The 25,964-nt window shown below is 37.5% G+C and overlaps 1 protein-coding gene across 1 annotated transcript in view; it reads right to left on the reverse strand.

The window, feature by feature from the left end:
* col28a1 (collagen, type XXVIII, alpha 1) overlaps positions 1-25,964 on the reverse strand; it is a 62,818-nt gene that overhangs the window by 13,804 nt on the left and 23,050 nt on the right. The window contains exons 12-28 of the mRNA XM_031904455.1: positions 23,761-23,829; positions 23,586-23,654; positions 22,932-23,000; positions 22,012-22,080; positions 20,558-20,626; positions 19,864-19,932; positions 18,994-19,062; positions 17,568-17,639; positions 15,906-15,974; positions 14,968-15,039; positions 13,644-13,712; positions 12,556-12,624; positions 11,500-11,568; positions 9,254-9,322; positions 2,763-2,831; positions 935-1,003; positions 70-138 (exon numbers count right to left, since the gene is read on the reverse strand). Of these exons, the coding sequence (XP_031760315.1) occupies positions 70-138; positions 935-1,003; positions 2,763-2,831; positions 9,254-9,322; positions 11,500-11,568; positions 12,556-12,624; positions 13,644-13,712; positions 14,968-15,039; positions 15,906-15,974; positions 17,568-17,639; positions 18,994-19,062; positions 19,864-19,932; positions 20,558-20,626; positions 22,012-22,080; positions 22,932-23,000; positions 23,586-23,654; positions 23,761-23,829 (1,179 nt within the window). The remainder of the gene's footprint in view (positions 1-69; positions 139-934; positions 1,004-2,762; positions 2,832-9,253; positions 9,323-11,499; positions 11,569-12,555; positions 12,625-13,643; positions 13,713-14,967; positions 15,040-15,905; positions 15,975-17,567; positions 17,640-18,993; positions 19,063-19,863; positions 19,933-20,557; positions 20,627-22,011; positions 22,081-22,931; positions 23,001-23,585; positions 23,655-23,760; positions 23,830-25,964) is intronic.

Here is a 25,964-nt window from a genome sequence, read left to right on the forward strand (position 1 = left end):
GGATAATGGGTCCTATACCTGTACTACATTCCACCATTAGTGGCTTCTAGTTTAAACACATCTTTTTACCTTAGAGCCAGGAACGCCATGTCCTATTGATCCTTTAGGTCCTATTGATCCTTTATATCCAGATTCTCCCTATATAGAAATTATACATAATGATTATAATAAACAAAGAAAATGAATTTCAGTTATTATGCACTTGTGTGGTGGCTTCTGATCTCACTTTCACTATGCATTTAAAGGGGAACTATCACAAACAAGGAAATTTTATATAACCGTCATCTTACAGAAATAAGAACATTTCTAAATGTAATCAAATAAAAACTTTTTAACCATTTTTAAAATAATCAAGTTTATTTTCACTCTCCCCATCTCAGCATCTGTTTATCTTCATTCTCTCTTTATGTAGGAGTTGGGTGATTTTCATTGACAGTTAGATCCAATATATGTTTTAGGGGACTCGCTTTCCTAGCAGATGTACTAGAGTCCCCAAACAGAAATATTGAATTTGTCATCTGACAGACCCCATACTCCTCTATCCTCTAATAGAGAAGAAAAAGAACCCCCCCACCCCCACCAGCTCCATGCATTTGCTGCCCCTGGTTCTCACTTTGCCTCATTGCAGGAGCAGCCTTGCAGCCAGTTGCTGGACAGAAGTGCTTTTTGAAATATGACAATGACAGTAGAATTTAAAGTAGCAAGACTGTAAGAAATGCAACCACAGCAAGTACAATGGAAAAACACTCATTTGTTTAAACATCAGGTAAATTGGATCTGAGGAGCAAAATAAATATATGTTTATTATTTACACCACTTCCCGATTTCATGCTACCATGCTATAGACAAGTTTGCACAAGCTTGAGTATGTGTTTAAATAAACAACTCTTTGTTATTATTTGAGTTTGTTATTCTAAGTGTCATCAGCCGTTACCTTTGGTCCTGGAACACCATATCCAGTTGGCCCTGGGGTTCCTTGTATTCCTTTCTGTCCCATTGTGCCCTGTTAAACATATTGAACAGAAAATGAATCTAAGTAAGGAATTAAAAATACATTTTTCATTGGTAGGTTTGTTGGTGTACAGTATACTGCCAATAATAGTCTTAAATGCACATTCTTATATTTTATAAGCCATCATCACCACATACTTAGCAACTCGGATGGTTTTGATTAAAATGGAGTCTATAGGAGATGGCCCTCCCATAATTCTGAGATTTCTGGATAATATATTTCTGGATAAAGGATCCCACACCTGTATTTTGATTTCTTATCACAGTGTAAAGTCTAAAACTGGATCACTACACCATACCTCCCAACTGTCCCGATTTTCTGTCTCTGTCCCGCTGTCCCTGATAGCTGCTGATTTGTCCCGCTTTTTAAATTTTCTGCTCCCGTGACGTCACACGCATCTTTCGTTAGCACCGCGGCTTCTGTGCCGCTCAGTTCTAACATTTTATGGATTCACTGTGCAGAAGCTGCGGCGCTAACAAGAGCCGTGCGTGTGACGTCACGGGGAGGAGAAGAAGAGCCGCGGGCGCAGCCGGAGGAAGCGGGCAGGGGGACGTGGTACGAGCAGGGGGAGCCGCAGAATGCAGGGGGACGCTGGAGGAAGGTAAGGGATCAGCTGGAGGACGCTGGGAGGCAGCTGGAGTAAGGTATGGGGCAGCTGGAGTAAGGTTTGGGGCAGCTGGAGTAAGGTATGGGGCAGCTGGGGGATGCTGGGGATGACGTTTTGGGGGAGCTGGAGGATTTTGGGTGGATGCTTGGGGGAGCTGAAGGATGTTGGGGAGGACACTGGGGGGAGCTGGAGGATTTTGGGTGGATGCTGGGGGGAGCTGAAGGATGTTGGGGAGGACACTGGGGGGAGCTGGAGGATTTTGGGTGGATGCTGGGGGGAGCTGAAGGATGTTGGGGAGGACACTGGGGGGAGCTGGAGGATTTTGGGTGGATGCTGGGGGGAGCTGAAGGATGTTGGGGAGGACACTGGGGGGAGCTGGAGGATGTTGGGAGGATGCTGGAGGGAGCTGGAGGATGTTGGGTGGATGCTGGGGGGTCTAGAGGATGTTGGGAGGATGCTGGAGGGAGCTGGAGGATGTTGGGTGGATGCTGGGGGGTCTAGAGGATGTTGGGTGGATGCTGGGGGGTCTAGAGGATGTTGGGTGGATGCTGTGGGGAGCTGGAGGATGTTGAGTGGATGCCGGGGGGTCTAGAGGATGTTGGGAGGATGCTGGGGGGAGCTGGAGGATGCTGGGGGGAGCTGGAGGATGTTGGATGGATGCTGGGGGGAGCTAGAGGATGTTGGGTGGATGCTGCGGGGTCTAGAGGATGTTGGGTGGATGCTGGGTGGAGCTGGAGGATGTTGGGTGGATGCTGGTGGGTCTAGAGGATGTTGGGAGGATGCTAGGGGGAGCTGGAGGATGCTGGGGGGAGCTACTGTCTGTCTTCTGGTGCGCTTTTGTGTATTTTATACTTTTCATGTGTGGTTTTGTAAAATGGGCCTGTTGGGGGGCGTGGCCATAAAGTGGGCGTGACCTAAAAAAATTTCTACTTTTCAAATGTTGGGAGGTATGCTACACCAAAGTAATAATACAATTTATTAATTACAATTATATTAATTTTTATTAGTTTGTGCTCTGACATATATTCTAGCTAGTATTGATTTAGACTGCAATCAATCTAATTCTATCTACAAATCAGATTTTATTCATGGCTATGCTTGTATGGTAGACATATGGAAACAAAATCAGTATGAACCCATTACCTTACTTCCAGGTGATCCGATTCCTCTTGGTCCAGGAAGTCCTTGAGGACCTCTTATTCCTGGCTCACCCTAGAAAACATTACACATATATCATTTTTTAATACAGTGTAGTTTGTGGAATATTATATCCATATGCAGCCGCTATTATCTAATGTTTCACATTATTTTGAACTGGTTTTTCATACACTTTTGCAAATGACTGCAGCCACAACTTTCCAGAATATCCTGAGATGACTTTTGGATGACTCTGACATTATCTGTCCCAAAGAACTGAAAATACTCTCATTTTTGATTGTGAGCTGCTCAATATAGCTTAGAGCTAATAATGTATGGCTAAAATAATCACTTATCATTAAAAACACTGTTATAGCTATATTACTTATTTGGAAATGTAGTATATTTGCAACTGAACATAACGAGTGAACCCAGGAAAGAAGTTTCCCCTCATTTACTTTCATTTTATGAGCTTATAACCCCCCCTTAACATATTAAGTCCATGAAAAGGCATGAGTAACTGATTCTTAATGCTGTCCTATGTCCGTGGCAATTAATATTAGTAGTGTAAACAGTAAAGAAGATGCAAGTCGCAGGTTCTCATTGTAATTGTGCCAAGATATATTTTAGGAAATTTACCTTCAAAAATATAATTTTAAAATAATATATCACAAATAATGATTGCTATATATATATTTTTACATATTGCAAGGATAATGTATTTTCATTTTGTCTGAGTGAAAATTTGTTTTACGTGGGCTGTAGTCAAGGAACTTTCCATTTAGCCAGCTGCTATAGATTTTATTATAACTATTGAATGAAAAACACTTGCTAGAGTACTAAGATTTACTGCAGAAATACCCCAGAGCACGGCCCAGCAACTGGATACACTCCATATAAATATTGGCATAATGTGGTTTGTTTCTCCAGCTTTCCCATGGTCAGCCGTTGGATTAGATCCCAGAATTTTCACAACTAGAGTACCAATAAATAATTTCCGAAAAAGATCCTCTATTGTTTTATTTCCATAAACATAAGACTATGCTTTCCTAAAAATCTTAACATCTGTTTCAGTACAACACATTCCAAAGAGCAGCAGAGATATGCAGTCCTAAATCACATTTAAAGTCATATATCAGTATAAACGCCCTAAGGATCCTAAGGTGTAACAAATGTCCTATAAATAAACACACCTCTGAATAGCATATGAATAGCATAAAACAGTTTATCAATTTTGAAAACAATGTAAACGCAAAAAGCAGCTGTTGCTTAACAATTTCTGTGAAATAAGAAGGGGGCTGCTATTACTGGTTTTTATACCACTTCTTAAAACAGAATTTTTATTGCCACTTTTTATCATTGTCTTAAAGGGGTTACAACAGGTCAGAGGTGGTGTAAAATAATTGTAAAAATTACAGAGTTAAGTCACCATAAAAGGAGTTGCACACTTTTAATTCTGCAAATAAGTCTTGTTTGAGATGAGCACAATGAATAGGGCTTGGACAGTGCACAGATAAGCAGTGGCCCAATACAGGAGGATTATCTGTGCATTTGCATAGGCGCCCACAGTAAGGGACAAGGGGGGGACTTTCCCCCTCAAACAGGGCAAGAAAAAGTGCCCCAGGTCCTTATAATAGTGTTTAAGATATCAGCTTGTGATTTAATCCCCATAAAGTCTCTTGTGTTCCCCATTGATTGCCACTTTTCCCACTGACTGCTAGTTGTTTCCTGTTTACCAGTCCTGCTTATAAACTATCCCAATAAGTTTCTAAATAAAAAAATGTATTAACCATTATATATATATATATATATATATTGGTCTTTGTATTAGTTGCAGCTTGGATAGTCTCATGTTTGCATAAACGTTTTTAAATAGATTTCAGGTGCTGAAATTCAAGAAAATTTACGTATTATGTGCAAGCTATACTTGCTAAAAAAAAGTTGGGTGTGTTATAGTTGAACAGCAGCCTGAGGGAAGCAGGTGGAACCTTTAAGTTCAGAAGACTTTTTAAAGCACAATATATTGGCTGAGTTTTGGACCCTGTCTGTAATTAATGTGTAGCTACCTTTCTGTGTGTCTGTAATGGGTAGTTAGGTGGGACTGTTGGCTACAGTTAGACTGAATGCAATGCAATGTGATTTATTCTACTTTATGTGACTGTAGAAGTCCCATCTGCTTCCACCTGCAATTGACTTTTTTCTGCACCATATATTAAATATACACACACATACATTACCTCCACCGTAGACCACACTCACAGTTAGGACATCTGGGCTTTTCTGCCCATCTCCAAACCAATTAGTGGGTATTCCGTGCATACCCACAAGTACCCAACCCGCATCAGGAATCAACTCTAAGGGCTCTGGCACACGAGGAGATTTGTCGCCGGCGATTTTTAAAAGAGCGATTTGGCAACAAGACGAACGGCAAGACGCCAATGGTAAACCAATGGAAATCGCCAGCGTCAAAACATACGAGGCTACTTCAAGTCGCCTTCTGTTTCAAATCGCACACAGACCCTTTTCTGAGCGACTTAAGTAAACATGTGGGAGGGGTAACTGTTGAGTGGTACCATGGGTAGCAGATCGCCTGGAGCACAACTCGTATGAAATCTCTTCGTGTGTATTGTTGTGGCGACGCAGGCGACAAATCTCCTTGTGTGCCAGAGCCCTTAGAGCCCTAAAACAGGTTGCTTTAGCTTGATTACCTTGCCCCTCATCCTCTGGAAAATTTTCTTTGGAAGCCCTTGGATGCAAAGTTACACAACCAATGTGGTTTTAGCCCTTTTTCACTATGACATCAACAGTATATTATACAGGTATCGGACCCCTTATCCGGAAACCCGTTATCCAGAAAGCTCCGAATTACGGAAAGCCTGTCTCCCATAGACTCCATTTTAATCAAATAATTCAAAATTTTAAAACTGATTTCCTTTTTCTATGTAGAAATAAAACAGTACCTTGTAATTGATCCCAACTAAGATATAAATAATCCTTATTAGATGCAGAACAATCCTATTGGGTTTAATTACTGTTTTATTGATTTTTTAGTAGACTTAAGGTATGGAGATCCAAATTACGGAAAGACCCCTTATCCGGAATACCCTTGGTCCCGAGCATTCTGGATAATGGATCCTATACCTGTAGTGTTTTACCCAGGCCACATGTATCTGTGTGGTATCAATTGTGTGGGTATATCCTTGCTACTTCAATTATGCGTTCTACTGTGAATCAGCTGGGTGTCTTAAATTTTTGACATACAACCAGGGATTGTGGTACAAGAAAATGGAGGATGGAGGGAGTCAACATTGACCATTTCTGTGCTATTGTGTCTGTATATATATATAATAGTTGTGTATACACTTATTTTGTTACAGCCTCTGGAATAGAAGTAAAACATCACATTAGTCATATCATTGCTCATTGTGTAACTGGGAAATTCAGAATGCTTTCAGTAATGAACATTTCAGGAATAAATTTCCATGTATAGAAAATCATTCAGTGGAAATGTTGGCAGCAGTATCCTGGATCAGCAAAATTATTTTTTGAATAGTTTTACAGATACATTTTTCTGTGTATTCACATGATTATACAGTATAAAGATACTCACATCAAGATGAAACAAAGTCACTTTTGTTTAATGCATCAAACAAAAGTACATTTCATAAAGAGGCAGATCACCTCTAAATTAACTTTGTTAAAGAGCAAACTGTCTGTTTGGGGGTCAGTGACCAAAAAGCATTTGGGTTTCAGTTTAATTATTATTGTTATTTTTTATTACTTATTTTTCTGTCCTGGCCTTGTCATTTTAATCCTCCATTCTGGTTGCAAGGTAATTAAGCCATACCAACCAGGTAACCGTTGAAATTCCAAGCTTAAGAACTGCAGTATAAAATATATTTAAAAAAAACACAAAAAATGAAAGGGGTCATTTTCTAAGCCCATGACCACAAGTTCAAGAGCACTGAAGGTTGCAAAAAAGTGCCCCATACTGCTTATTCTAAGAGCACTTGCGCCCAGGGAGGGGATGACATGCAAGGTATGGGACATGAATGACATGCCAGGTATTAGACAAGAGGGGGGCCTCGTCCCCACTGTTAGATTGTGGACTCTGTATTAGAACAGAAGAGTTTCACAGAGTTTATTATTAAAATAAAGCTGTCTACATTACACATTTATTTCAAGGTAGGCCGAAGGTTTTTTTGGGCCATATTCATTACAGTATAAATCTCAGCACTTAATTCCCTTCCAAGTTTCCTCATATATTTCTATTGAGTAGTCATAAGATACATAATTCGTATTATACTGAATATGGGCCTTTGTATTGCTGAGATTGAATATAATATTTTATCCAAATACAACTGCTTAAGCAACATATTGGTTTCCTCTGTCTGTGTTTTCTCACACACACAAAGCAAATATAGACCTAAAATATATACCGTTGAGTTTGTGCAACAGGGGCAGGCCACGCTAACCAGGCGCCCTAGGCAACCCGGTCGGCCACCTCACCCCTGCACCCTAGGGGTAGCTAGTAGAGGTACCTGCCTGGCGCACCCCAGCCCTGTTTTGCACCCAAATATATCTGCTACATGTGTCTACAAACAGGGCGACGCTGTGCCCCTGTGCAGAAATTGTGCAGCAAAGTTAGCTTGGTATGAAATAATTTTCTCATATTGCACAAAAGTTTTTCCTGCTACTTAATTGCACTTTTTTTTTAAACTTTCCTCGTCTAGCCTATAGGTGTTTGTCTGCTCTGAGGTGGCAGAAATAAAAAAATCAATTCAGAAAGTTACTAAACCTATCATGTTACATAAATATTGTGCAATCTGTGACATGCCTTTAAAAAGAGTAGTTCACAAGTCCATTGTTTGCTAAACAATTTTTTGTGTGCTGTCAGTCTTAAAAGTAACGCCTATTTTTTTAATTAAAAACTAATAAAAAATAATGCATATCTTTAAAATGAATGTAAATTCCTTTGTGTTAAATTAATGACCAATATGTTAACATTTTAGGAAGCAAAAAAAAAAATTCTTCCCCTTTACGCATTAGAGTATTAGGGTACTTTGGATTAAAAAAAAAACAGAATTAAAAGAAATAAATAAAAAAAAACTTGTTGCACATGAAGCTAAGTGGGAATTATTTGAGGAAAGCCATGGCTGTGTTTTTTATCCTCAACTATTGCTACTTGTTTTATACATAGTAAATTTTGCTGAATTAAAGGACAAGTAACTGAGGCCCCAAATTATGTTTAGAAAATATTCAGTGCAATTAGGTCTTATCTGAGATGAAGTACAAGTGTAATTGTGCTATTGGGACCAATGAGACACTGGAAATCGGGGGGGGGGGGGGGGGATGCAGCATTATAGGAAATGAGCATGGCAGGTGCAGGTAGGGATCCCTTATCCAGAAAACCTCAGTTCCCAAGCATTCTGGATAATAGGTCCCATACCTGTATATGAGCAGCAGGTGTACCTAGACCAAAAATATTTTTGGCTGGGGAACCCAGGTAACTTAGGTTATATCCTGCATCATATTTTGTCTTATTTGGTACCTTTACACTTACATTAAAGTTGAATATTTACCCCACCACAGCAACTAACAGACCCCTTAGCATGAGTTTCTTTTGTTATACCTGGATGCCTATCAATCGATATCTTTGTATATTTTATGTGACTTCTTTCAGCATTTTTGTTCATTTCTGCCATGCTAACACAGTCATCTAGTTACTATTATGTGACTTTCACTTATTAATGGGCAAAAAATGGTGCAAGAACCATAAAAAGTTATTAAAAACAAACCCCAGCCACTCCATGGTGGGCATTCATTAAGAGAGTATGGATTAAAAAGCTGGAAATTCTGTCCAAAAATAATTTACTTGGCAATATTATCTGGCCCATTCCCATTTAACTGTGTCCCAGAACAGAATACCCTTGTCTAGCATGTGAATTTTATAAACAGTAACTAAACAATACCCATAACTACAGAACAGCAAACTCTGTATCTGACAATTAAAGGGGAAATAAGCAGCAGTGCCACATAAATGTGGCTTCTAAGTTCTGCCTTTTCTTTTACTTTGGGAAAGCAAATGGCTCTTTATTTTTTCTATTAAGAAGCAGTATTCATTGTAATTTCATTACTAACCCTCCTCCTGTGTCTCATGAGTACAGATAATGAGGAGTCTTTTTTTAGCAGAGGGTTGACTTGATTAAGTAAACTTTAATTTTACTGCACTTCCTCCGAAGAGCCTAGAATGTGGTATGTAGAGTAATTTGAGATTCTTGTATTAGCAAATAGGCAAATAGGCAGAATGTATTTGAAGAACAAACCCAATTTATTGGGCTCATGTTGATTACATTTGTGTGTATTGTCTATATACAGTCTGATTACACTATTCTCTTTAAGCAGCATATCAAGAAAATTTGTACAGCACACTCAATACAAACAGTACAACAAAGGGGGCAAATATATAAGACTTAACAGACTTAAAAAAATGTTACCTTTTGCCCAGGGTCTCCGGTACCTTTTTCACCAGGTAATCCCTGTGCACCAGGAATACCACGAGGACCCTAAAATAAAATGTATTGAGATTTATATGTTCAACACAGAAGACAGATCTTCCAATTCAGTCTAAAATAGTCAATGGCTCACTCAGAACAGCATGGTATTTATTAGACAGGTTGCAGGTGTCTAACCTTAATCCTTCAGCATTTTAAAAATTCATCCACCCCTATGAAACTCATAAGGAAGCCAACTAAAGGCTTATGATTGGCATATTGCTGAAGATTCATATACAGCAGGAATCCACTGGACAGCTTCTTAGATGCAAACATATGTCAATTTATTTAAAGCAGCGGGGACATCCCATAATTTCTGCAATGGAATCCGTTTTGCAACCACTATCACAATAACTAGATACATTTTTACAGAACATAGTTACTAACATTCCCCAACGCCTAATTGGAAACATAGAACAGTTGCTCTGTGGCATAGATGTACAATAATTATAAACATTAATTTCTCATGAGGAAGGGATGGAGTATTCAGAAGAAATGTTACTACAGTAAGTAATTCCTTATAGTAAAATATACTTGACCTTATGGTCTTAGCATTTAAGGGATAGCGATGGGAAGTAGCTTAGCCCCAAGTTATGTCAACATCTTTAAGTGCATACTTGAAAACAAGTTGATTTTGAAGAATGTTATGTTTAACGATAATTTTGGATGATGTATTCCTCTTCTGAGGCTCCACAGAGGTTAAACATTTTTAACTTATCTGAATGAAAAACCATGCTACTACATTGGCTGAATACAGTTAAAGCAATATTGATTATATTGATGTAAAAATGACAAAAAAAATGGAAATATCCCTATTAAGCTACATTATATAGCAAAGCTCTAGAGAGAATATCTTCTGCCCTGATAGACATTCAGCATAAAGAACACAAAGCATTCAACAATGCTAGATTTCTAAATCCTTGTAAAAATGGACTATTTAAAATTACATGGACAACTGACCATACCAACTTACCATATTTACAACCTATTTCAAATATCAACTGTATGTTCAGTCTACTGTATGTTATTGTCCTTTGAGGACAAATTGTGTTCAATAATGTTCAAATTTGTGGATGTCCATGTGTAGTATTATCTCTGGCCTTTAGATAAAGCTGAGAAATGGAGTCACTAGTGATGCATGGGTTGGACCGTTGAGTGGGTACAGGTAATTAAATGGTGTGTGGTGAGCAGGGTCAGGCTCTGATTGGTTAAATTATTTTTAACCTGGCACTCTGCCTTGATTTATATCCTTAATTGCATATTGCAACTACTGTAAGTGTACTGTGCCAAATAACACTGGTAAAAATGTGTCATGTAATTATACCAATGTATTCATCAAAAGGTGAAAATGGTTACTGAGAGAGGAAAACACTGTTGTATCACCCTGTGAGCAATGTTTTTATAAAAATATTATTTGTGGTAGCAAATAAGCTTACAGTGTAATTTATTGAGATATCACTGCACTACATGTTTCTGCTATCAGCCTTCCTCAGGTGCATATGTACTCTCCGGGTTATTTGTATTGAATTTGAAATGTGTACAGCCGGCACGGGGCCTGTTACCTGTTGACGAGTACTCACTTTGAACACTGGAACCTACGGCAGGACTTTGAATTTTTAATTGCGGATAGCAAATAAGCTTACCCAAAATTTAACCATACAATTAAAAGAGGCAATAAGACTGGTGAATTAACACCATAAAGCAATGACCTGTGTGGGATATTAACATGAAGGATATAAGTAGATAATGAGATGCTAAAGTGGCAGCTGTATCTTTATGGTTACTTTTGTCGTGCTTGATAAATTGGCGTATTTTTGAAGTTTCACACTGGTGTAATTATAATTTTTAGAAAGACCAATTAATATAACCAAAAGTTGTCAGACTTGCATCATAGTTGACATAGTGTGTCAAATCTGAAATTTCAAATTTTATTAGTAATATGCCCCTATGTATTATTTGTGTGAGCAATAACTGCTTTCTGTGGCTATACATTTCTATTTCCTATCTATCTGTTTTTTGCCCATTCTGTTTTTTATTTCTTGTAGATTGTGACTTATTATATTTTTGGCTATATATCTTACCCATGATTAATATCATATTAACTACTGTCACTTTCTTAGTCACATTTTGGATATTTTTGTGTGTACACCTCCAGTAATATATGGCTTATTCATTGCATAAATACTTACTGGGATTCCTGGACTGCCTTCTCCTTTGGGCCCAGTTATACCTGGTGGTCCTACATAGCCAACATCACCCTGCATCAATAATATGTCAAATTATATATTATTCAAATTTACCTTAAATCTTTTGTTATGCTCTTAGTTATGCTGAAATAGATACATTTGGTACAGATAAAAACCCCATAATGCTAAACATATAATCATAATCAGCAAAAATTAATAGTAATTAGCTGTTATTTCTGTTAATATGTATTAATATTGGCTCAGACTGGCACCAAATTCACAAAAAATGTAAATGTATCTTTGAAAATCCTCTTGATTCCTCTGATTTGCTAAGAATTAGTCCCATATGTACGACATGGAACAAATACTAAATGCTGTAAACTTAGCACAGAGCATTCATTCCGGTTAAAGCAATGCATAACTTGAGTTTTTCCCAATACAGTTTGGCTGTGTTCTTTTAAAATTTTAATTTATATAATGTTCTATATCAATATATAAAGAACCATTAATTTTTAGTGAATTATATCCTTATAAATGGTGCTTAGTGATGCCATCAAGTATAATCAGTGCTTAGCGATGTCATTTTCACCACAAGACTCACTGAAACTTTAAAAAAGAATTTGTTGTTGCAAAATATTAGAAAATATTACATGATTAGGTATTAGAAGCCATGATCTTTACAAAAACACTTCAGCCTTTGTGCCTTTATATGGTTATGGAACTCCTTAGTGACTTATAATGTCCTTATATTTTACAATAGGGGGGTACATTTTTTCCTATATAATAAGACTGTACACTGCCTTCATGCTGCATAATAAACTGATAGTCCATCATTCACATCCCAGCTATGGCTACTCATGTATAATGCTTAAGTACATCATAGTGCATACAACCATTAACTGAACATTGGATAAGGATATCTGTAATAGAAAATGTTTTGTTTGGAAATGGTGTTGCCTCCTGGGATTACCACAAGCTCTTTGCTAGAATCAGTATCATAGAAATCCCATTGTTTTGACATTGAATTATATGAACTATATGACAATGAATGTTTCTTTCCTTTTCTCCTTTGACTGATTGGCCCGGATCTCCTACTGGTCCCTCTGGTCCTTGCGGTCCTATGTCTCCCTTAAAAATAAAAAGGAGCGTAAGACAAGAAGAAAATGCTATTCACTCGCACAAACTCACATCTAAATTGGCAACCGCTCAAACCAGTCCTGTTAGTGGAATAGTAATGCTAGAAAATATTAACAGACAACATGCAAGGGAACTGGATATTTTCTGCCCAGAAACACTAAAGTGAAAGCAGTGAATGGGAGGCTGAAGTGGTCAGCAGATAAACTTCTGATACTGCCCCCTACTGCAACGATTACCTGTGCAGTGACAGGGATATTAGGGGACCAAGCCAGTGAAATCCCTGCTGGCTGAATACAATTGGGGATGAAACTGTTGTGTGGGACATTTGCCTTGTTACTGTGCAGCTGCTCAATGAGTAAATATAGCACTAAGCATGCATATAGAAATCCTGCTTTATAAGACATTCTTCCATTAGAGTAATATACATATTACATAATAACACAGTGTAAAAAGCAATCCCTTTAATAATATGTTAAATAAAAAATCCCTACCTCTTTTTTAACTGACATATTAATTGAGAGCTGAATTGATTGGTTGCAAATGAAAGTCATCTGAATGATTTTTACTGGCAGTTCCTCCTTTATGATAATGTACTAACCAGTTTTTTTTTTTTTTTTTTAAATTATAATTTTTATTGTGGTTTACAGCATAACAATCCACGACAGCACACTTGTATTACATTCTTATTTAACAATGCAGATAGGTCGAACAGTGCACAATCTTTTGCTAATTTCAGTCCTATTAATGAAATAACAGTGCATGGTGATCGTGGCCAGTGTTTCAGGATAGGGGTTTCCCGTTTTTGAGGGGTGATCTAGTTCCCCTCGCTAAATTTAGTTTTTTGGGAGCCACCTTGTCGGGTAGTTTGCTAATGGATAATGGTGGTGTGCCGTCTGGATTAACCAAATTGAACGAAGATGGTGGTATGTATGTACTAACCAGTTTTAAAAAAAAAAAGCCTTTGCTAAATATTTTTGTTCTATAAAAATGTCTGAGATCAATGAATTTACCTTTAGTCCAGGAGGTCCAACCACAGAGGGTCCAGGTAGACCTATTAATCCATTTATTCCTGGTTCTCCCTTAGAAAGAAGGGATTTAAGAGAGAGAGACTATTTAGAGATGCACAAAATTAACATTATGCTAAATAATGTGTTTAAAATCTGCAACCTTAGTTACTAAAGTGGCATGAAGTTGTACAAATCATCATTTTTTAACACAATTCAACATTTTTTTTTTACTGACAATGCTGTGTTATTTTCCCATAATTGCAGTGTAAATGTTGTCTCTGTCACAACATTCACTTTTGGAGGGTGAAGGGCAGAATTAATAATTATATCAATAGTACCCAGCTTAATTGGCACAAGTCAATTCCACCTACTGAGGCAACTCACTAAGGAAATCCTTAAATAAACAACTGATCCAGGCTCCTAAGTTGTTAGGAGAATGTGTGGGTGCAAGTAGCTCTGTAATTATTTTACTGCTTTTCACTTGCTATTGTAAATAAGGCATCCGCCATTCCTACATTGTTTCACCTAAACAGAATTGTAACTTGCACAAATGTATTCCAAACAACAAACAGCCAACCTGGAAGTGACAGGAAATTAAAAAGTGAAAGTGACTTCATCTTCTGATTTAGTGCAAGAAATAACAGGTCATAGATAGTTCTTAAAATTTCTTAATTAAAATAATAGGCAAAAAGAATGTACTGCACTGGCATAACTATATAGCACTGCATACCCCCTCCAAAAACAAAGGTAGGAGAGGCTGGGGAGGGAGGATGTTATTTACAGCTATAGAGGAAGCAGACCCTAAGTTTCCAAAATGCAGAATTCAATTGCCAGTTCAATTCAATCCAATAGCCAGAATTCATTGTACTGCACAAAAATAAATCCAACTGCATGTGCACTTCATCGCAAATCAAGCGCAAATAAGCCAAAAGTCTGCCTGTGCCTTTTCTGTTGTTCGCTGGCATCATTCTGGCGTGCAACGGCACTTGTGGATGTAAATAAGGCCTTACATCTCATGGGGCGTAGGAGTGCTGGGCCCCACACCCTATTCCATAACAATAACTGATATAAGCAAACTTATTGTTGGCTTTAGTTTTCCTTTCAGCTTTTGTACTATCAACTGTATCTACTAAAATTGCCCCCAAACTAACATTATTCTATAAATGACGAGTCCATATTTTACTGCAGTTCTGGTTTGGAACCTTTTTTTTTTTTTTTTTTTTTTTTTTAAATCCTGCAAATTCCTACAACATTCACTTTTAATATCTTTACTGTATTATCTCAAACCCCTCACAATTAGAGTATAATAAGAATATATGAGACCTACCTTTGGACCTGGAGGCCCAGGAATTCCTCTTGTACCTATTAAACCAACAGATCCCTTCTCCCCTTGATCACCCTGTTATGATAAGGAGATAGATTGTACATTATTTCATATATATTTGCTATAGTTCTTGAACAAAATATGGAACGGTTACAGTCTAAGTGCAGACATTGCAGTTAATCATTGTTCTAAAAATTACATGGTATCATAGATAGAATTTAGTTATCATTCACAATAACATATTTAAGCAGTGTATCCCCAGCATTTAATCCTACTGACAATACTGAGCTTGAATGAATATGCAAGACACTTAATGGGCAAGTACGTAGCATTTTATAAACATCTCTAACTAAAGGGGAAATTGTCAGTGTTTTAAATGGATGCATCATGTATGGCTCGACAGAAACTATTGCAAATCTAAATGAATTACTGGCTAGCTATGTAGCATGTGCATTTTGTATAAATTTGGTTTTAACATCTGTCAGCCATACAATAGAGCTGCCCTGGGGGAGAGGGGCAGGCAGAAGCCCTGTCAGGGGCCCAGTCACAGATCTTGTATACAGCTGTAATTTAACCTTACTTATAGAAATACTACTCTGTGTAATGCAATTGATTGGACTGGCCCATAAGCTGCAGAGTTAAAATCTCTAGAAGGTATTGATGGAATTTGTCAGGAAAATAGACAATATGCATCCAGATGAGGGCAGACTACATTGTTCAGCATTTAGTTTTCCTTCAGCAGCAGCCTTGAGGAAGGGGTTCTTTCAGTACAGGATTAGGGTAATACCTTGTATTACGGAAGCCATGAGAAAGAGTGGTAGTACAAGATATGGGCAACCTTCAGACTAATGCTAAATGTCTATAATTGCCAGGGTTGCTTTGATATCCATGCTATAGTAGCAGCTGCATCCTGATTTTATACTCAACATCTACTTTCTCACCTTCTGACCCTCAAGTCCAATTCCAGGTCGACCCTCTGGCCCTTGTGGTCCAGAAATCCCTTGTTCGCCCTGAAATAAATAAATGCATTACACAACTGGTAGTTCATAAAACTGATATCTGAAATGTTGTAGTACTTGTAGAACCACCAAGATTATAAAATGAAGAAGAACATGAGACAGAACTCATAACAGTATTAAAAACATAATGTTACATTTAACACTAACAGGCAGATTTATGTATGTATGTATATCTTTATTTATAAAGTGCTACTTATGTACGCAGTGCTGTACAGTAGAATACATTAATACAAACAGGGGGTTATTAAGATAATAATAGATAAATACAAAGTACAACAATAAATACAAGATAAATACAGTTGCAACAAGTTAAGAGTCAAAGACACAAGAGGTTGGAGGTCCCTGCCCCATGGAGCTTACAATCTATTTATTAAAACTACATCTAAGAAATTTATAAAGACTCCCAGATGTTTGAAGTTTAGCACATGAACTAAACACTTTACTGTCAGCAAAACTTCCATTTGAGTCAGGAAAGAGCTTGACAAATTGATATATTTATCAATGCATATACCTGTGTCCATTTGTAGCAAAGTGTCTTTTGAAAACTAGTACAGGTATGGGATCCCTTATCCAGAAACTCGTTATCCAGAAAGCTCCAAACTATAAGAATGCCAACTGCCATAGAGCCCATTTTAAACAAATCATTCTTTTATTTTTTTAAAATGATTTCCTTTTTTCTATGTAACAATAAAACATTACATTGTACTTGATGGTAACTAAGCTACATGAATCCATATCGGTGGCAAAACAATCCTATTAGGTTTATTAAATGTTTAAATTAATTTTAACAGACGTAAGGTCTGGTGATCCTAGTTGTGGAAAGATCCCTTATCTGGAAAACCCAGGTCCCAAGCATTCTGAATAATAGATCCTATACTTGCAAATTACATTTTTGCACATAACTGACAGAAGTGGTGGATAATGCTATCAATTTTTTTGCAGTGTTGGATAAATACAAATTTTATATAATCCTACAGATATATCAACAGTAATAGGGGTAAAAGATACCATTTCCTAACATTAATAAATAAAACCCTCAGGGCCAGATTTATTAACTTTGGGGGTGGCAATTGTAAAAACGAGTCACTATCAGGAAAAAATTGCAGTCACAACTTTTGCCATAAAAAAACACCTAAATGGGGAAAATGACTTTTTCCTGAATGAAGTTCAACCAGCTGGAAAATGTGTCTTGCTTTATAATATATACTTTGTGGTGTGACAACATATGATAAGAGTTGCTGAACAGAAATCTGACTGCCTACCCAGGAATCATTTTGAAAAAATCATTGGAAGTCTTGGATTTCATTGGGCAATGCTATGTGTATGCAGCTAAAGCTTGTAAAAGTCAGACAACACCTCATACCAGAGGCAGAAGTGCAAAACAATGTAGACCTTCTGTACTTATTCTAGTGCAAGTCCATATTAAATATTCATGTATAATACCAATAATTAGGGATAACATTTCTATGGGCAGTTTGCAAGTTGCAAATGTTTGAGATTTATATTCCCTTTGCAAACTGCCATTTCCATAATTGTTCATGCTTGTACATTTTTTTATATACAGAATAACAAAACACCATATACCTTTTTTCCCTCCTTCCCCTCATTTCCTTTTTCTCCCGAGTCTCCTTTAGGTCCAGGAAGCCCTGGATTCCCCTACAATAAAACAGAATATATAATTAATAAAACAAAAAGAACCTAGAGAACAAATCCTAAAGGAGTGTACCTTCTATGCTGGGGTATACAGAATTGGCAGTCATTTTATCTAAGTCCATTGAACTAGGCAGGGGATAATTTTTTATACAATGTGCAGTCTGAATGTAAGTATATGAATGCAACACAAGATACCATTACATTCTTGACCAGTGACAAAGGTATTTTAGATATAATCCCAACAAAACACCGGTGCTAACAATATACCCACTGCAGGAGTAAATAGGTTGTGTAATTGCTAATGGGTGGTTTTAAACGTTCCAAAAAAAGTTACATCTAAACCTAATCCTCCTAGAAAGTGCCCAATGCGTACTGTGGTCTCTACTTCTTCTTCTGCTGTCAACATTTTAAAGTTGTCATAATTTAGCAGATCAGTCTCCACCCATACATAATAGTAGCGACATGACTCTTAGGGATTGACTTGTTTGTTTAGTGATCCAAGGGGATCAGGTGTAAGAAAGGCACCTATAACTGACTACAAACTACAAACCTATAACTAGCTACATATGTTTCATGCAGTGGTCGGACTGTCAATCTGTGGGTTTTGGTAAATGCCAGAGGGGCTACTGTAAGATGCCATAGACAGTCACAATTTATTGGGCTAGAAGGGAACTTTTTGAAGCCCAGTCCAGACCTACTAAACTGCCCATTAGGCAGTGCCCCACAGGGCCTACTAACAGCTACTATACCCCTCTTCTGATGATAGATTGTTCAGACTATCACCCCTCAGTTTCCCAGCTGCTCAGTCACTCAACACTGATAGCTAAAAGGAGCTGTGGTTCAACAGCTGATGGCATATTTCTGCAACTTATTCCTAAAAGAAGTATATACAACATTAAATATTGTGTTTTACTTTTGTGAAATGTGGCTGAACAACATATTGATTGGCTACAGTTTAGCCTAGATTGCCAGGGTCCATGATCAAACCATAGACAAGAACCCCCTCACCAAAACAGTTTATTCTCTTCTCTACCATTAACTTCCTGTCTATCCCAGTAGGTCCACGTAGACCTCCCTTGATGTCCTGTTGGTCTAGTTGAGCTTTGTATGTATGGGATTATCTCAGTAGATTTAAAGCAGACTTTAAAGGTAATATAAATTACTGATTAAGGCTTTAGTCTAAAGCATAGGTGCTTATATTGTTGGACTCTGAAACCACTGTGTAAAGTTATATAAAATAACAATTCACATGACCCTATGGTATAAATACCATAAAAATAGTAATAGTAGTACTAAATGTAAGAAGTATGGAAACAATACTAGGAGATGGAGTAGCATTATTACAATAAAAACTTACTTTAAGTCCAGGAAAACCAGGTGTGGTCAGGCCTGCAGGGCCCGGGGTTCCTTTCTCACCTGTTTCACCCTAGAAGAAAAGAACATTGCAGCAGATGCACAGACTGCAGCTTAAATATAAAGTGACAGCATGCAATCAAATGAGTACAACTGCACCAAGTACTGAATGGAAATGGAAATATATAATTTAACTTCTAGTGGTTATGGTCATAAACAAAGTAAGTTCTTATACTGAGCCAGGATGGTTGCAGGAAGCAGTATCCCTACTTGATCTTTCTTATAGTCTTCCCACCAAAATCCTTAGTCTATGAGATGTTGAGTACTAAAATTAATAGTTGTACCCTATCTTTATTTAACACAAAAACAAAGGCTAAGATGACCCCCCCAGCTATGGATCCCTAACCCCTTAGCTAAGGGGTAGGAGCCTAAGAGCTAACGACCACTAAATTTGATACCCCCTATCTCTTATATGGATATAATTTGGGATCCAAGCAATTAGTAACTACTGTACAACAGACCACTCCCCATGGCATGTCCCACCTGATTAAAGGGTTGAACTCCTGAAATTAGTTTTTTGTGTAATGTAAAAAAAATGTAATTTGACAGAATGTTCCAACATTCATTAATTCAATAAACATTTACAGTGGTTTCTAAAGTTATTTGTAATTCTGTTTATATCCTAATCTCAAAACAATGCATGGGCACTAAAAACACTCTTACATTAAACTGATTGATAGGTGAACCTATATGCATCAATACCTGAATTTATGGAGGGAAAACTGTACAATACCACAGGCTGACTATACACACAATCAATGCACAAGTTTCCAGCTTTATGTGCTAACACAGACCTTTTTTTTTTACAATTTACCTTTATACCAGGTATCGAGAGACCTTGAGGACCCCTTGGACCAGGTAACCCTCTTATTCCTTGTAAGCCCTATGAAAATAAGAACAGTTATGATACTTTGCTATGCAGAAACATACCTATAGTGCAGAGACCTACCCTTGAGAGATAGATACATGGGCTGATATAATAAGGACTGTGCAGTTGCCATAGCATCCAATTATAAGTTAGCTTTTAGATTTATCAAAACTAGTCCCTGATTATTTGCTTTGTGCACCTATGTTAGAAAATTAGCCCTACAGTATATTAACTATACATTTGCTGTAAATATAGAGGGTCTTATTTACTACTCCCAAGGAATGGTCCATAGTGCAAAATGCAGATCCTTGCACTCTAAAATGGAGCATAAATACCTGTGCATTCCTCGCTGTCTGTATTCAAGATGCTGTACTCATGGGCGCAGGTGGATGGAGGCATGTAGGCACCCTTCTCTCTTTCCCTACTACTCATCCCCTAATGTGCATATCATATATGACAGGCAATAAGGACAGAGTCACCTTGTGCCTGTTGAGCACCTCGCACAGGTTTTTTGCTGCATTTTGTTTTTGCCATTGTTATTTTTAATGTGTCACTGGTCTTATTTTATCGTGTGCCTGTACCATGCTTACAAAGATTTAAATGCAGTATTTATAAATATGCTTTGCTATCAAAGATGTACCTGAGGTCCTGGAGAGCCTGAGCCTGGAAGTCCTAGTTGACCAGGTGTTCCTGGAGGCCCAATGTCTCCCTAATGAATAAGCAAACAGTTTTACTTTATTAATGTATAATGATATATACTGTACTAGTCATTGGTAAACAGCTGTCCTATAGATATACTATTTAACTACAATTCCCATCACTCAACTAAAAGATCATTAGCATGTTGTATGTTGTAGTCCAACAACATCTGAGAAGCAGTCCATGCATGAATTATATTTATTAAAGAAGCCCACAATGAAATACATAATATAAAATGATATAAATCAGTACAGCATCACATCATATCTTCAGGATGGGAACTGATCCCTGTACTTATTTATATCTTATATATACTGTATATTCTGCCCAAATGTGTAGACGCTGCCTTAATTAGTGCTTCCTCTGTGGAGACAAAATGAAAATATTATACATTCAATAAAACAGTGCTCCTTAGTGGCCTAATTATATTGAAATATGGTAGAATACTTGATTGCCTTTGTCATTAAAAAGCAAAACTATCCCCTGTCCTTCCTCCTAGTCTTGCCCCGTAGTCTAACTAACTGGCAACACATAAACTGACAGCGGCAAAGATGGTGCAAGCAGCCCATTGGAAGAATGCTTCCCTCCTGAATCCCTCACAATTAAAGTTAAATTGATTAGATCCATTGAAACTATAGGGCATATTTACAGGACAAGGGATATGATTGAATGAAATGCTATGGTTCTCCTGGGTGGAAAATGAGACCAGTTAGAACCATCATAATTCATCATGGGACTACAGTCCCCCCAGTTTCCCCCCTTATCCTGATCTATGGCACTCCGGCACTGTGATGACACTGGTTATTGGCTGCATCTTTAGGCCTAAGCTGTTGTTCTTTACCTGTTCATTATAAAAATAAATTGCTTTTTTTCTAACATATGTCTATAATTTGTATGTAGCCAATAAATATTATTAATGAAAAGAAAGCAATTATCAAATGAAACTCTCAGACTGGGAATCATTTTCTATTATTTGTTCAGAAAATGTTGACTAAAACATGGAGCTGTTTGGTTTTGCTTTTGTTCTATTGGTAGATACACAGAAAAGGCAAACTGGGCTTCCCCAGACCACCATGTAACAGGGTAGGAAAGGGGTGATCATGAGTTTGACCCCTACCCTGTTTTGGGAAGCTTAACTGAGCTACACTTGAGCATCTTTATGGATCCTGCTGGGTTACATGTGACCCAGTGATTGTATTATTTATACAGCTGTATGTGGGTACAGCAACCTCCTGGGAATTTCTTTGTCACTGAAAATATTTATCTTCCTCTAAGGTGTTTTTCACAACAGAATGTTTATCTTCACTTTCTGCACTGACACAATTTCTGGTCTGAACGATTAGGTTGCATTCCATGCAGATAACAATATAAAAGTGCTATTATGGGTAACATTACCTTATCACCTTTAATGGACAATCCCGGTAAGCCACTACGTCCTTGGGGACCTTCTGATCCCTTTTCTCCCTACCAATCCAGAAAAAATAAATAGTAATGAGATAAATTCCCCTTCACATCTGGTTCACAGTGGAAATTCACTTTTTAAAGTTAGTTGTCCAATTGGAGACAACTGGCCACTTGGACACCCTAGGCAACTTCTTGTTAAAACTAAATGGGTCCTCATTGTATTAAGTAAGAGAACCTGCCTGTACTTTGACAGCATAGCACCTAATTTGCTGTGTCATCCACCATGTTCCAAGGCTCTCTGAAGGTAAGAATCTGAACCATTAATTTATAAAAAAAAAATCATATGTTAATAAAGGCCATCTTCTGTGAAGATGGTAGGTGATGGGTTATGTAATCAAAGGCACTACGTTTGCCCAGGAGCAGTAACCCATAGCAGCCAATCAGCAGGTATCACTTACTGGTCACCTGTTTGAAAGCAAACATCTTATTGGCTAAAATGGGTTACTGCTCCTTGGCAAACTTAGTGCCTTTTATTAATACATATGGGGTATAGAGTAAAAAAAGTGTATATAGCTGACCATAGACTGCAGTTTCCTTAGCTACCGTACTTGTCACATATCAGTACCTAATCCATATCTGGCATGTACATTTCAAAAATGGACCTAAAAATTTAAAGCATGTTACTCCCTCAGTTATTAATCCCTTCTTTTCATCTGTCTATTCCTAGATATCCTTTGTTATTAACAACATATACTGTATGTTAAACACAGCAATATCATATGCTTTTTTTTTAAAAAAAAGGAAGTATTCAAACTGTCATTATTATGTATGCTCAATAAAAAAGAAGTTACAAAAAAAAAAATTTAAAGCATGTTACATACCAAATATTTTATGAGCATTAATTATAGTACCTTCTGTCCAGCAACACCCTCTCCAGGCTGACCTCTCTCCCCTGGCATTCCTTCTGAGCCAGGACTTCCCTGTTTTCATAGTAAAACAAATGTAAAATATTATTTCTGAACATTAGATATCGCAAAGAAATCATTTCTACCTTTCATGTAACTTTTATAATTCAACTCCATAGCTAAAAGAGGAAACTAGAATTTCACCTTGGTAACCCTAATTCATAATATTCACATGGGGTAGGTTTGATTATACTAGAGGAGCATATCTGGAAGCTAACCAGATATTAGGACTTAGGTGTAACTCTACAATGTAGGGTGACAAGTGGACACTGCAAGGAATTGCCGATGGACAGGCATTATTGTGCTCCCTTGGATTCACCAGTGACATTTTTAAAAATGAAGCCATTTCACAGCATCAGGATGGAAACTTCCCATGGCTTTCCCAAATACCAGTTGTTTGTTTTTTAATTTTCTAATGTACAACGTAGATTATCCAGAAGATACACCAAGAAACAAATGCTTGCCTTCTCAAAGACCTGATAACACCTCTATACTGGTTAATATATATTCATATGTTTATTGAAGTTTATATTATTTTCTTTATTGGAAGAAGATAAAGAGAACACAGAGAAGAAACATATTGCTATATGCAGTGCTCACAGGAGAACCAGGTTCCCCAATGCCTGGAGGTCCCGGTGGTCCTATACGTCCTTCTTCTCCCTTCTCACCCTAAACAGAAACAATATTATAAGACTCTAGTAACAACAGTGCATTGTTACAATAAACATTCTGTAGCAAGACCAGTTGTGGTGCTGAACATTTCTTATTTACTTACCTTTGCTCCTTGATGCCCAACTCCAGGGATTCCATCGGGACCCCTGGGACCTTCAGGGCCAGGTTCACCCTTTTTGAAAAGTAAGAAATAATAGTTGTGATCATGTTGCAAGAGTTACAAACTAAAGGATAATAATTCTGTTTATGATGTTACATGTTATAAACACAATGTAAAACAGTAAATTCTACCTCAAAGTTAAAACGTTTTATTATAACTGTAATCATATTAAAGACTATTTAACATGCGTTTTTAAATCGCCAGTTTGCCATTAGCCAAATGCAAAAGTTACAGAAATGTACTAACAAATCTTGTTATACACAGGCACATCCTCTGGTCTGCCTCAACTTTTCTACTTTCCAGTTAGCCCTGGGGTATCTGTTAATTTCTTCTAGAATTTGAAATTACTCTGGTTTTTAATTAAGGCAATTTTCTGACATTTTATGTGCCTTAATAATAAGTATTTTCCATAATTTCTCATTTTCATATTTATTCACATAACAAAACTGCAATTCAAGTCTAAATATCAAGGTCTGAACAACACATGAACCCCCACAAAAGAGTAAAAGTCTGCATCTGGTGAGATAAACTTTTCCAAAAAAAGTGCATTGCATGCCCAAACCACAGTTCCCCACTAAAATAAAATGTACCATGTTGTTTGTGAGTTGGCAGCTTTCCAATGAAAATCTGAGGCAAGTGGACTGATGCACATGTTATCAGCCAGTGTATTCCTAAGGGAGCATCTGCCCATGATGGCTACTCACTGGCCACAAATAGATGGAATGAGAGGGCAGGTTAGAATTATACTATGCGGCCAAAAGTATGTGAACACCTCCCTGTCCAACATCTCGTTTCCAAACCAAGGTTATTAATATGACAAAGGCCCTCCATTTGTTGCTATAAAAGCCTCTACTTTTCTGGGAAGTTTTTTTTACTACATTTTGGATCAATGTTGGTGCAATTTGCAGCCATTTAGCCACAAGAGCATGGGTTGGGCACAGATGTTGGGAAGCAGGACTGGCTTGAATCTGCATTACAATTCACCCCATATGTTTAGTTGGGTTAAAGTCAGGGCATTGCGCAGGCCAATAATACAAGAAAAAGGGAAAGTTGTGCTCAACCACTAAATTGTAAACCATTAGTTCACCATTGTGAGCCATTGTGACCACAAAATATATATAAACAACCGCAAAAGATCCTCTGCACTCACCCATTATCAATATGTAGAAATAGGACATTAAGACATTTCTGTGCATTCAGCTACTAAGAAATGCCCCCCCCCCAGACCCAAAAGAGGGATTGTTTGTCCATAAATTGCAATATACTTCAAGCTGGCCAACTACGTCAAAGTCATCCCTTCTGGCCAGACCTACACTGACTGACCTATATAAGTAATTTAAGATTAGTACTGAGCAAAGGGACTAAGTTTTTACTAAATTTTGTATCAATGTTGGTGCAATTTGCAGCCATTTAGCCACAAGAGCATGGGTTGGGCACAGATGTTGGGAAGCAGGACTGGCTTGAATCTGCATTACAATTCACCCCATATGTTTAGTTGGGTTAAAGTCAGGGCATTGCGCAGGCCAATCAAGTTCTTCAACTCCTATCTCTGCAGACAACTTTTAATGATGGAGGGTATTATCTTGCTGAAACAAGAAAGCCAAAAATAGGGAGCATAGAATTGTCAAGAATGTAATTGTATGATATAGTGGCAACTGTGCCTGCAATTAGGTGTTGCTTAAAGCTACTTCCAATAATTAAAAAAGGTCTGTCTGGATAATTTGGCCATATGATGTACAGTATTTATAGCCTGCACAGTATAATAGTGCTTTCATCTATCATCCTTCCTTATGTTTTTGGAAAAACATAAAACTGCTTGTAGTTGTTATCCTTAGCTTTAAATCAAACATAACATAAAAACACAAAATGTATACAGGTATGGGATCAGTTATGCGGAAACCCCTTATCAAGAATGTTCTAAATTACGGGAAGGCCATCTCCCATTTTAAAACATTATTTCCCTTTTCTCTGTAATAATAAAACAGTTCCTTGTGCAATATCCTAACTAAGTTACAACTGATCCTTACTGGAGACAAAACAATCCTATTGGGTTTAATTAATGTTTTAATTATTTTTTACTATCCTTAAGGTATTGAGATCCCCTTATATGGAAAAACCAGGCCCCAAGCATTTTGGATTACAGGTCC

The sequence above is a fragment of the Xenopus tropicalis genome, chromosome 6, assembly GCF_000004195.4.
Source record: "Xenopus tropicalis strain Nigerian chromosome 6, UCB_Xtro_10.0, whole genome shotgun sequence".
Lineage (NCBI taxonomy): Eukaryota > Metazoa > Chordata > Amphibia > Anura > Pipidae > Xenopus > Xenopus tropicalis.